Genomic DNA, 14,434 nt, shown 5'->3' with positions numbered 1-14,434 from the left:
CATTCTCATGCAGAGTAAGGATAATTTATATTGAACAGTAATTATAATGGACTTGGTAACTGAAATCAGGGAAACTATCCTAGCCATGTATCAGTGCATTGGTATAAAAAAGATTATGAATTATTGTCGTTACTTTAAAAGCTGCTCCTTGATTCTTTTGTGTACTAAAAGGTACAACCAGCACTGCTTTAGTCTGTGTGCTAATTGTGTCATATAAGAGCAACAAAAAAGTGAATGGAAAGAAACAGGTAGCATTTTATAGATTTGGGGAAAACAACTAATTCCATGTTGACTAATAGTATGTAAATAACCTCATTAAAGTGACGTATGGAAAAAAAATCATTCAGAATGATTTTTACTCTTACATAACTTTGCAGCCAAAAGGTAGTAACAGTAGGGTTGAAGGTTTGAAGACAGCTGTAGTCCAAAATGTGATTCAGCAATATATACATTCAGTAATATTGAAAGCCTCTAAGGGAGCCAAGAAAATATAATGGCATATTTTCTTTTGCTGTCAGTATTGCAGCACTGGTGACCTATTGGCTTTCATGTACAACCATATATAAATGAAATTTCTGCAGGTAAAATGCAAGTCTTCAGTGTTAGAATAACTATGTTGTTGTTCCTAGCATTAGTCTATTTGTATATTAACTATTGATAAAATACATCCATGCTTTAAAAGAGCATGTTCTCTTGAACAATTAGGTTCCAGTGGTATGAAATCAGTTACAACAATTCTGGTTTTGACTGCTTAGAGCTACTGAATGTATCCTGGGCAATATTTCAGTCATCAAGAAATAGTACAACTATAGGTAGCAGTGGTACAAAATGTTTAATGTATCTGCAATGTTGATACAACAACTCAACAAATATGCATAATTTTGGTTAGTTTTTAATTCTGAAAGCTTGGCAAGTTTTCAGATTCAAGGTAGTCCCCTCCTCATGCACAAGTATTGATTCAGTTGGTTTTTCATACATACATTAAAGTTTTTCATCCCATCTATTCCAATCAGTCATCAACTATTATAAAAAGTTACTGTTCTAGATCAACAACATACTGGACCAAGAAAGTTTTCACATACAAGCTTGCTAGCATTAGTCTACGTTACATTTCTCATTATGTTCTTAAAAGATATTAATTTCACAAGAGATAACATGCATTAAATTACTTTATCAGGTAGCTAGTATATGTCATTTGACAGAAGCAGGAGCTGTCTCATTTAAAAATTTAGCTCACCATATATGTAACACAGTAAACTTACCAATGCAGGATTTCGTGTAATCATGTGCTTCCTTATCCCAATCATTTTTTCAAAGCAGGTCTTACTGGAGGCACATCATTTGTTTAAATAAGTAGTAGTCACACTGACAGTCCAATTTCTGCACTTGTAGATACCCATATGTTGCAGCACACTAGTAAACAATGTACAGAACTTCTTTGGCACAATAAAGCATTTCCTCATAGTCCTCAAAATTAGAGGTCCCTGTAAGTATGAATGTTTTACACAAGATTGTATTAATATACTCAACCATTGCCAGTAATGCTGGAAAACAAGTCCAATAGAATTGCACTTCAAAGTTGAAACTTCAAAGCTGCAAAAATTAAATAAAGTTTACTGTTACCATAGCTATTTGGCCCTGGTTTTAAAATTTTATTACAGAATAAATAGCAAAAAATAGATTTGAATCAAAAACATTGCAAAATATTTAAAACATTTATATGAAAATCTAGTGTAATATTTTCTTAGAATTTTTAGAATGAACCACTATAATTGTAACATCACTTTTCTTTGCAGAGTGAGTCTAGTGGTTAAGAATATTTTTCCTTTATAGATTTTAGTTTTAACTGTAAGTTGTTAATTGAAAAACATGAATATTGTTATGGAGTTGATGTATATCCTAGTTTGTTTTCCAATACAGTTATTAAACACAGGTTTTTAGATTTGGCAGAAACAAAAAAAATTTTTTTTTAATTGGGTTGACATGTCTTCACAGTAAATTAGGAATGCCAATTGAATGCAGACACAGAAGCTTCTTTCTGTTTAGATTTGTTCAAGAAGGTGTTAGTCCAGGACTTGTTATCTCTGTTGTAGGACTTGCAAGATATTCACTTGATTTCAAGCTTGTGAGAGATTTGTAACTTGCAACTGAAGTCAAAGAACCACAAAGGCCAAGTAATGAAGGAGTGTCTTCTTTCCCTATTGAAAAAAGTTTTAACTCTTAGTTTAATAGTAGTAATTAACCCATAAAGTGTGAGATGTTCAGGGCAGGATCATTTGTTCTCCCGTCTCTAGATCCAAACCACAGCTGTTTCAGGAAAGAAAATACCATCCTGTACTTCACACCCTTCTCTCAAGCTGCTACTACATGTGGTGATGAGCAGGGACAAACTAATGGAATTTCCCTTGCATGCAACATGATGACAGAATCAGAAAGAAATCATATTTAAATACCAGAAATTGCTATGCCCAGATTTTTCAACATTTCCCCAGAATTTGTCATCCTTTTTTTATTTTTGCCTCTGTATTTCCAGACCAACACCTTGAATGAAATACCAGCTCTACTATACACAGACATGCTTAGAAAAGTTAAATATTTATTAAGTTATTAATTTAAAGTATGTAAGAACCTATACAAGTTAAACAAAATTATTTTCAGTCATGGGGAATTTCTAGCGTAGCCTGTCTAGCTAATGGAACCTCAGCAAGGCCCCTCAGCTTTATTCCAGAGCTGCTTTCCCACCCTACCAGTTACAATTGAGGCAGAAGCAGGATGATCTTGGAGCTGTAATCCCAATCTTTCTAGACATGGTCTAAGTCAACAGTTTTATCCCAAGCAGTCTGAAAGACAGCAGATTCAAGAGGGGTGTTTCAGTCCAGTCCAGTCCAGTTAAAATACCAGACTTACACTGAAATTTAGGTTTATTTTATGTTGTTATGTTGTACAAAGCATCCTGCAGTTTTACATGTTACCATAAGATGGAGCAGTTATATTCTCTGATGAAAATATTGTTTCAATATTATGTCAGCTTCATATTAATTTCAGACCCCCCATTATAGTCAATACCAGGACAGATGCTGAAGAGCTCCAATTTACTCCCAAGATCAAAGCTGAACAGACAGCAAGAGGATTAGATAGATAGAACTCTTACATAGATTTGTATTATCTATGAAAACTATGTATTTATACTCCATATTCCAAAAAGTAAGAAAGAAGTAGAGGTTCCATCTTTCAAATACTGTGTCTGAATGCTGCCTGAATAAATATATTACTTCACAGCAACAATATACATGATATCATTATATGTTTAGACTCACTAGAGATTAAAAGACCTACCCGTAAGCAGATTACAAGACATAAACATGTGCTGCAACGTATATTTATCATTCAATTGAATTTAAATTTTGAATTGCAGCTTTGCAGTTCTCAAGCAATAGGTAGCACAGCTGCATAGCCCTAGGTATACCTGGAAATTAGTCATTATACACAGAATTTTGAGGTTGCTCACCTTACCTTCGCTAAGTAAATTTAGTCCATCTTGTTTCCCATCTCCATCTGGTGGATTACTTGGATCCAGGGATGTCTGAGAAAAGCTAACATCAGCAGAGAGCTGATCCAGGCTGTGATAACTCTTTCTGCAATATCAGTGACAACTCATTTCACTACTTTTGAACTGCTACACAGTAGAAATAGCTATTTATTTCACAATTTTTATAATTCCGGTGTATCTTTTTATAATAGTATACATCTTTAAGTTATTCCCCCCTCCCCCTCAAAAAATGTGTAGCAAAATATAGTATATAATGCTGGAAAAGGAGCTAGACTCTTATTGCTATAGTAACTTACTCTGGTTCCAGCCCATAAACTTTTTAAAAATTCAGACTTTTAAATTTCTGCTTATGTTTGAGTCTGCATTTTATATTATTACAATAGTACTATAATAAATTTGCTATTTAGGTTGACTTATTTTATGCACGTGATATTTTTTACATGTATGTATGTATGTTGCTAGCTAGCTATGGACTTATATAGTATATTGTTCCAGTTGCTATCAACTCTTAGTATTTATCAAAGGTATCTAGATAATTTGACTGAAAGAAAGGAATAATTTTACTAATAATTTCAATAAGTATCACCAAAAGTTCTGTTATTTTGTCAGTATTTCACTATATCTTCCAGAGTTAAGCAATGGTATCACAGGCACATAAAACTTAACAAAAATAAAGAATTACTCATAACAGTTACATTGTCAGTGCTACACCAAGCTAAAATGGGCTGTAATTTAAGAGAAGCATACATGTGTCATACTCAAAAATCCCACATCATATAAGCAGGGTACAATTAGAAAGTTGTTATTTATCTCCTTTTGTATCAGTTGCCTTTCCTGCATTGAACTTCTACACTGCTGTTATTATTGGAAAAAGCTATCTATGGTTCTAGAACTACACTTTCCTTATATGTACTCTCTTTCTCTCTCTCCCCCCCCCCCACACATATACATACACAAAACTGAAAGTAAATTATACTAATTGGTTGAAATATTTTGTTTTCAAAAATCAGTGGACTAATGTATTAAACAGTGTTAAATATGTGTCTTGAAATGTGGTTAATCCAATAAAATATACTCTTTTGAGTGTATTAAATTCATTGCAGGATGTTAAGTAATATGTTGAATATGTAAAATTGTGGAAGGGTCACTGACATACAGTATATGTTTGGGCCTGCTCTATGACGGTCCCTTTTTGGTTCAATATTAATAAATATCTTAATACAGTATTGGGAAGATAAGATACAACGATGTTGATGTAATATTGAACTATATTTCATATATTTGGAATTCAACAACAAATGAAAGACTCAGGATTTATCAAACATGGATTGTAGCTAAAAAAATTGTACTTGATGGAAATGCACTCATGCCTGATTTTAAAGCCTGGACTGATGAAGTGTATTCATTCTCTACCTATGAACTTGTTTTGTATTGACATCAAGACAGTCTGATCTATATTTATTCATGTGGTCAAGGTTCAATTCTTATTAATGTATTTTATCATGAATATTTTTGTTTTTCTCCATTTATTTTTGTTGTGGTTATGTTTTGTTTTTCTTTATTGTAAGCAATGATTTTTTTAAAAAAATCAGTCATAGCCATTGCTGAGGGATACACTTTAAAAGCATTACTTTACCAAAAAATGAAAACTTTAAACCTTAACATCATTCTAGATAAATGCAATCAGAACCAATTTGTTTAACCTGTATATCGCTTAGATACAAAAGGCAGAGTCTGTGCAAAGGGTTACCCAAACAAAGCAACATCTCATTTACATTCCAAGTCTTTTCCCTATTCATAATTCTAAGTAATTAGAGTTTAATATGTAAAACGAGTAAAAAATAATAAAAATAAGCATAGCTGAACTAATCAGCAGCTCCTTATGAGTCATATGCTATTATTTTAGTCATGCCAATTGTAGCCCTACTGGTACTACTATTTCTTTCCTTGTTGTCTGTCCCATCTTTGCCTCTCACGATAGCATGCATGTGTCATGTTGCGAAAACAAAGACACTATCAGTTCATCTCCTGTCACAACAAAAAAAAATGTTTCCTTACAAAACATTACATTGTACATGGTGGTAAATTATTTCAGTTACTTTGCGCTGAAAAGCAAGGTGTAAATATGAGATAAAGTATAATTAAACTATAAATGATCTGATGGCAATACTAGCACTAAATAGTACAACACCCATTCAGGTCCAATATAAACTATGGGACTATGTTTCTATAAGTATAGGGCTACAATTAAATGTAATCTCTATGCAATCTGATCTTGTGAGAAAAACAAGTAGAGCTCTTATAAATTATCAACACATGGTTGTCTATGGAATTCAGAACCTCTAGATGGCTAATCTAAATTATTTAAAATAAAATTAGAGACATTAATGGAGGATAGAGCTATCAATGGTTGCTAATCATAATAGCTATATACTATTATTTATTACTTACAAAATCAAAATAAATTGTAGCAAGTAAAATAGAAGGTGAGCTGTCACCTATATATAGTACTTCCGCATTTTCTGGATGCATCTAATCTTTAACATTGCAGTGCAGGAAACTGATGCAGATAGGATTTGGGTCTTATTGATACGGGCTTTTCTTACATACTTACCTAACTAAAACAGAAGTCCTAACTTTCAAGAAAAGGTTGAGAATCTCCCAACCTTTATGCATAAATACATAAATAGATTGAGATTATAACTATTTTCAAATGCGTGACTTGAAAAAAAATCACATATCTACACTTTCACGTCATCCAACAAAATATGATAAGCAGTAATGGCTGAATTGCAGTTTACGGGTGAGGAAATCTACATTTCTTCCCAAACAACTCATGGATATGAAAATAAGTAGCAACAAACTAAACCATGCTTGAGATAGGATAAGTCTGTGCACTATCACTGTTTTGGTGCATTCTTTGAGATTACAGATCAAATACTCATCTTGACAGCATGCACATTAATAATGAACATCCTCATACTTAACGGTTAATAATATCCTAATGGGAATTTGTACTGAAAATTAAAAAGCAATACTGTTTCCTACGAGCATGTTTATTTAAATGATCTTAATGTATTGCAATGTATCATATATAATACCTGAAATAATCTTTGTTCCAACAATTTTAAAAATAGCTTCACTGCTAATTGAAGATTTTGGTATACTACAACTTCTTGTTCCAAAGTTGAACTATTGCTCAGTTAATCAAATATGAATATTCTCTGATGCACAATATACTACAGTACACTAAATTATATTTCACGAGCTAATCAGATTTGGGGTAATATGCAGTTAGTTCAACTATAAAATGAAAAACAATGTAAATTTAATGCCAAATTTAAACCCTGGTAAAGCCTTAATGCTGAACAAGGTGTAGACATCTTTCTTGTGAGAGAGTTCTGCATTCGCTCTACAGTTCTTCAGCATTACATCTGATTCGGTATGTTTTTAATTATTGTTAATAAAGCCAAGCTTGAAGAAGGAGAAGGTTCACATAAAAAAAACACAGGATAGGCAGTATCTGAACATCCTGCAAACCTTTCATTATGCTCACACAGATTTAATATATTTCTCAAGGACAGCCATTGTCACATATAATGCTCTCTAAAATTATGCAACGTCAAAATATTTGAGTTTCAGTTTTGCTTCCCATCTTTCTAATCAGCAGCTACTAAGTTCTACTGAACAATTTGCATTGACAAGCAAAATTAATAAAACCAATCTACTTACACAGGATGTGTTTACATTAATATTAAATCACTGTGTGCACACACACAAGTATAAAAATTGTACACTGGACACAATATAAAGTATTTGTATTATAGTACTCTAAATGTATTTTAAGGTAATGAAATATTTATCACAAGTATTTCTGTACTGTTTTAATGATTAGGCATCCAGCAGTTTTTGGTTGTCTGCTGAGACCCAAAACTCTGATGGATAAGATGTGTGTGTGGAGGAAGATGAATGAGATTTCTGGGATTTTAGGAGCACTGCACAAATATATCAACTTACTCATCCCATTGCTTATTTTGCTTTCCATAAAGTAGCGTATCCAAGGCAACAGCATTAACATCCAGAGCTCCTGGGGAAGGCCACTGATTGGTGAGATGGGTAGTTAATTCTTGTCTTGATCTTAAATCATTATTCTTTAGCACAGTTCTGTGAACACATAGCGAATTTCATGCCATTAAAAGTAATGTCTTAAAATAAAGGAAGAAAATAGGCTGTTCTTGAAAGGTTTTCCTGCTAGCATACTAAAGCATTTTCTCTCAAGGGAGATTTCTCAGTCAAAATTTGGGTATTGAAGAACAAAACTGAATTTACATGACACTACAGTATGGGGTGCTTTTCTTGGTATTATACAAGAACAGATGATCAGTCCATTACAAATATGGAAATAAACACAATAAATTAAAACCACTTAAGTGGTTTATCACGTTTGATTCTAAGCAACCTACCAGAATACATAAAAATTGCTAATCTGACTGACAATTTATAGAAAAGCCCTCTCTCTTTCTCCCCTCCTTTTTCCAAACCTAAGAGTTATTTCTGAAACAAGAACAGAACATTCAAAACAGCTTCAATAGCTGCAGTGAAGTACTGAAGTACCTATTCATTTTTATTTCACATGGGGGTTGGGGAAGCAACTGCAGGATTTAAATGCTGCTTCATATGAATAAGTTGCTGCAGCAAAATTAAAATGTACAGGTTTTCTATGTGGGTACTCATGGCAAAAGTAACATTGTTTAATGCCCTAGCATTTTTCTTAAAAAAATAACAATATACTTTTCTTCCAAACAAATTGAGTACATCGCATTATGCAATTTTATTCCTACAAATTTGAAAAAAATGTTTAAATATTTTGGAAGTGTGTGTGTATGTGTATGTGTATATAATATATATATACACGTCATACTTTCACTTTTTGTGAAAAATCCAATGAGCCATCTGTCACAAAACCAATCTAAAATAGCAAGAAACCATCCTAAGCTATAAGGAATTTTTTTCCCCAAACTAGTGACTGTCACATTTAGTCAGAAACGTCAAAGATCAGCATGAGTCACAACAAAGGCTGTCACTTGGGAAAGATTTGGAGTGATTATAACTAACAGTACAACCACAGCTTGATTACTTACCAGTACTATGAATTCTCCTATTGGGTAATCTCCTTCACATATCCCTCTCTATGGAATGAGTTGTCATCACCACCTTGACGACTCAGATCTGTTGAAATTTCAAATGTCATGGATGTGAGCCCATGTGGTGTGTTATCTGTCTTCTAATTTCATGTTAGTAGATAGTGTTAGAACTTCCCTAAAGCAAGCAAACTAACAAAAACCCAGCATGCTGAGGAAATCTGAGTTTGCGGATTTATGGAGGAGATAACAATAGTAGAATTCAAGTTACTGATATGCAGTCTTTCTGCTGATCATTATATTTGCCAGGCTGTCACTCTGGAACTACCTCCCCAATAAGAAGAAAAAGGTGGGGGTACAAGAAGCTTGGAAAAATCCAGTTAGATTTGGATGCAAATAAATGGACCAGGTCATCTTCATATATTATGGTGGCCTTAAAAAAAAAAATCACTTGCAAAGACTAGTTTAACATTTTTACTTATGTTACCACAAACCAAATTATTTTTCTGTCAAGCAATGACTGAAGTAGTTTTCAATCTCCTGGAACATTCAAATATCCAATTTGTAATTCTGGGGAATGTCTAATTGTGTCCAAATAAATACACTGGAGAACATTTGCATCTAAAGGAGCTTTAGGACACCTTGGTTTGTGTGCTACTTCAGCTGAGCTCTTTTCAATTTCAAAGTATTTCACACTTTTTACTTTTAAAGCTACGTAAACTGCCAATTCCTTAAATAGATTATAATTATGCCTTAATAATTTTCTTTCTGCCTAATACATTTGAAAATGCTCTTATTATAATTTTGTGTACAAGAGTTCTTATTACAATATTCTTCCTAGAACATGCATCCAGTTTTTGTGAAAGATCACAAACAGAATGTTTTGCAACTGGTACAAATTGGTACAACCAGATTGCTATCCAGTACAAGATAGATACTGTATATCATGATGCTTGTACCGAAAGATTTACACTGGTTGCCAGCTGCCTACTGGACCAATTAAGGTGCTGGTGCTGATTTTTAAACCCCTAGACAGTTCATGGCCTGGTCACTGAGAAACTACCTCTCCTGTTCTAAGCCAGTCCAATCACTTAGATCTGTAGGAAACCATTTTGAAGATGCCCTGTTACCAAAGCTTGTGTGGTACATGGGGGGAGCCTTCTGTGTGACGGGATGGAATGCTCTTTCTCCCCTATCTCCCAGTATTTACAAAAAACATAAAGATACGTCTTTGTCATGAAGGTTTCATCATTAGCTGATGCTGATTTTGTTGTTTTAAATTTTATACTTCTGTTCCTAGTCACTTTTAAGAGTTGATATAAGTAGAAAGGTAGGATTTAAAATTAGCCAATCAATCAATCTTGAGAAAAAGTAGCTCTTTCTCAGAATAAAAGAAAATGCAGCAAGGAAGTCATTTTGGAGAATTTAAAGCTGCTCTAATGTGGTGGTGTGCAAGCCACAACTGGCAAGCTAGTCCCCAGATGAATTTTTGTGGGTCCTGACAATTCCCAAGATTGCACAGCAAAAATATGGTAGACAAGACATCAGTTATCACTAGTTGGATTTTTCTTCTTTTCTGTGAAAGAAATAATCAAAATCCTGAAATAATGTCTGCATACTACCCAGACTGGGGTGTGTGTGTGTGTGTGTGTGTTATGTATGTGAATGGGTATTTAGTTAAAAAAAAATGAGCTGTGTGCTTATTTTGCCTGAAGAGATTTGTGTTTGAAGGAGGGAGCTATTTAGCCTTTGAACATGTGTTTGTGACATCAACAGTTTGCCTTCTGTGCCATTAGAATTTCATTATATTTTGTTGGTTCAAATATGGAATTTATCATTTGGTGCATAAGCAGCATTTCTTTGCATCCATATATTTTATATAAGAAACAAACAACAGATTTTTAGCTTCAAAAGATAAAGAATAAGCAATGTTTTATCAGGAGCCAGTGTACTATAGCAATGAAGGTGTTGGACAAAGAACAGGGAGAGTTCACTCTCAGTCACAGAAGCTCACTGGGTGGTTTGGAGCCACTCACTCTCATTCCAACCTACCTCACAGGATTGTTGTCATGGGGAGAAAGGAGGAACTCTACTTGAGCTCCTGAATAAAGGTAGGATAGAAATCAAATAAAAAATGTTTGATTAATAACAGCTAATTATATGAAACATATGAAAACTTATTGGGGTTTTTCCCTCTTCTGAACTTCAATATGTAGCATCAACACAAGGAGGCTTACATTTTGGGGCAAGCAGCCACAATGGAAATTTTAGGAGTATGTTGCAGGCACTCCCACAAAATAACTGCTAAGTGGATAAGGTAAGTAATGAAACATCTATTTACCATAAGGCAAACTGATAAAAATCCTATTTTTCTGAATAGGAGGATCCACTTTCAACACCACTCCCATCATTTATATTTTCCATATCTTCTGAGATATGTAAGGGGCTCAGAAGCATTTTTTAAAATAAGGTCAAGTTGATAAGTGTACTTGGCTTTGCAATAGGATAACCTTGTTGGCAGTTTATTTTTGGATCATATTCTGGCTTTCCTTAAGTAACCTAGATTTGAAAATTTGATGTTGCTGAAGGATGGCTAGGAATATATGTTAATATCTAATAATAATGGCCATTATCAAACTTTCTTGCATCCTCTTAACTGTAGTTAAAATGCCAAAACATTTCACAGCTTAAAGCAGAACATTTTGTATTGAAACAGATTCTTAGTAACAGTTGTTTGCTGTCAGCAATTAGAAGTAAATATAATCAGCCCTTTTGCTGTTTCATTATTATTTAAACCTAAATGATGAATGATGTGTGAAGAATAGATCACAGGCCATAAAAAGCAGTTATCTGTATAAATCTGGACTGCAACATTGTGTATATAAAACCTAATATTTAAATGTTTGGTTTTGTTTCACATGTTCTACACAGCAGCCATTAAATACCATGACATTTGAATCCATTCTATCATCTTCTCTGCTAGAATTTTTTTTTAATGGAGCATGAATGTAACAATATGATAAAGAGATATAGACATGTTATGATTGGATTCAGAAATAAATGTGATTATAAGACCATTATTTTACCAGACTACAATGACAAAAAAATCCAATTCTAATGATGCAAACTTTAATTCTTAAATATGTCATTTATGCACAAACTAATATAAAAGAAAAATCTTACTAACAAGAAATAAAATACCTAGAGCTTCTTTACCATACACACTCTACTGTAGTGCATGAGGTAGAGTCACAGGAGTATTATTGCTACTAAGAAAATAGTATCAGTCCACAGTTTCTAATAAAACAGTTTATCTAGCATGGAAAATGTATTAGTAACCTAGTTCTAAGTATATATGTGAAGAACCTGAAGTGCTTTTTTTCAGACAGATTTTTTTAGCAGCTTAAAGACAGAAGATCGATATGTGGAGCAGAAGTCCCTAATTTTTTAGAGGGGGGCAGCAGGCAAAATTAGATTTTGAGAAAGTGTTATATAGGCATCTATGTAGGCCAGTCTCAATTACCAAACACCCATTTTCCAGAAAGCAAACTGGTAACGTTAAAGACATACAATTCAAAAACAAGGCTGAGATGGGATTCTGAACATATCCCCCAGTCATTTGAACTGTTTCCAGAACCTGCAGTTTTTTGCTCCACTAGGACATTCCAAAATACATAGTATTTCACATATTTCTTCAGAATAGCTATAACAGATATGCAGCTAGCAAAATAATACATACATATATTAAAATGACAATGAGTCATAGCAAGCTGACTAATGCAGAATAAAATATGTTAACAGAGATGTCACATGTAATACAGGGTCCACAGCACCAAATATCTGAAATTTGTGTTGGGAGACAATTCTGACTTACTCTGAAAAACATTCTAGTGTAGTCCTCCCAACATGCAATTTTTATTATTTAAACTACATCAGTTTAAAATACACTGATAAGACATATTATAGAATATTTAGGATCCAGAATCTCTTTGAGAAATTCAGCAACGAAGTTTTGCTTCTCTTCCTAAACATTAATTAAAACTTCAGATGAGATATATGGCACAAAATCAGTGCAAAAGGAACTAGTTTCTATTATTACATAAACTACGTTTTAGTTATATGATGTGGGATAAGCTTTTTTGGCTGCTTAAAAATCCACCATCCCATTCTTTTTATTTCATTTCTTTTGGTGCCAAATCAGTAGGAGTTATAGGTCTACTGACTATAACTGGATTCGGCCAGACTTTCTAGATCCATTACCACAGTGGGATAGGGAATATTTTGAAACAGAATCTGCACTGGCCAAACATTTCTTACTTAAATATCAGATACTTTAATTCAAAAGTACTTTTCCAATGGAAGATTCTTGGTTCCAGTATATGCTTTTTCCTCTTTTTCCTGCAGCCTGTCCACTGTGCTGCACCTGAGAATCCCCCAATTCACCAGAGCTGTTTGTTCCATTTGCAGAAATCCACTGCATAATAGCACTGCCCAGTGGTATTATGCTTATAAACCCATTAATGTGTACCATTAGAACTTGAACTCACTTGTCTAGAAGTTATTTCTGAGTAATCGTGTATTGGATTGCACTACTAAGTCAATGTTTTTGTAAAGCCAGATGCTATCAGCTATGTGGTACCTTAATTCATTTAATTTGCTTTAGTAAATATACTAAGGTTGCTAGAATTTAGATTCCCACCCTTATTTTATAAAGCGCACAATTTTTCACAGTACTCACACACATACATATACATACATAAATATTTAAAATGATGTTCTTTTGAGATATATGAACATAGATCTTACACAATTCACCACTGCATCGAGAGATAAGAAACTACAGCAGTTGCCTCAAGCAACCACTCTTGTAATCACTGACACTCTTGGTTCAGTATACCACAGTCCAACATTTTCAACTCTATAAAAAGAACTACAGTATAGCCGGTTCCAATTAGCATTCTTCAGCAGGCTCAGAATACAAATAGGATTCCCTAATCCCCACATTCAACAAGGTATACCTTGAAACCATGCCTCCAACACACTTAGAGCATATTCCTCAACTCAGTGGTCATGTGCAAGTACAAATATAATTTCTTTTTCACACAAAATATGCTGTGAAATCAGCATTGTTCAAAAATATAAAATGTGGTCCAAAATCTATTTGTCGCAGGGCAAGTCAGAGTGGTAACTGAAATAGAGGAACCAAAGGCTAGCAAAAGGTACAAATTCCTTTAGTACATTATAGATTAGGAGCAATGTATTTCCCAGTTGTTTGGTATTGTGCAGAACTCTGGACTTGATTTCCCAAAGGTACTTTGAGTGCCAGGGTATAGGAACACAGCACCTGTCTGCAATATCTTAAAACAGCTGCACCCTTTTCTAGGTTCATGCAACAAACAACAGCTACATGTTTCCAGAAAGATACATACGAAATTGCCGCTATATTGGAACCACGAGAAGGGAGTTCTGAGTACAAGCCTTTGGTTGATATAACTAAGCAATGTTTATTCACTGCCTAGAGAATAATATATATCTTTAGGCAACTCCTAATAATTTCCAGAAAAAGCATTTAAACTCATGCAAAGGTACTAAGAGAGGCTGGTAAAGGTGCCCCTCATGGGCGGTCTAATGAGGGAGGCAACAAGGGATAGAAAAGTAATGCTATACTTTCTACTAAGATTAAACAGGGAGGTACAAAAACAAAAGCAAAACAGTCCTTCATGGTGCTGTTTCTTACATATAA

At 33.9% G+C, this 14,434-nt stretch overlaps 1 protein-coding gene across 2 annotated transcripts in view; it reads right to left on the bottom strand.

Moving 5' to 3' along the window:
• Positions 1–1,091: 1,091 nt before the first annotated feature.
• RUNDC3B (RUN domain containing 3B) overlaps positions 1,092–14,434 on the bottom strand; it is a 36,892-nt gene continuing 23,549 nt past the window's right edge. Inside the window, exons 9-11 of one of the 2 annotated variants that reach the window (XM_025164443.2) lie at positions 7,568–7,714; positions 3,514–3,635; positions 1,092–2,198 (exon numbers count right to left, since the gene is read on the bottom strand). In XM_025164443.2, the coding sequence (XP_025020211.1) occupies positions 2,053–2,198; positions 3,514–3,635; positions 7,568–7,714 (415 nt within the window). In that variant the 3' untranslated portion in view covers positions 1,092–2,052. The remainder of the gene's footprint in view (positions 2,199–3,513; positions 3,636–7,567; positions 7,715–14,434) is intronic. The other variant, XM_088150484.1, reaches the window with a different exon arrangement.

The sequence above is a fragment of the Python bivittatus genome, unplaced genomic scaffold, assembly GCF_059951505.1.
Source record: "Python bivittatus isolate LINGU-HERP-01145 unplaced genomic scaffold, Pbiv_v1 ctg000610_np1212, whole genome shotgun sequence".
NCBI classification, from domain to species: Eukaryota; Metazoa; Chordata; class Lepidosauria; order Squamata; family Pythonidae; genus Python; species Python bivittatus.
The sequence above is the reverse complement of the archived record's forward strand: the minus strand, read 5'-3'. Positions and strand labels throughout refer to the sequence as shown.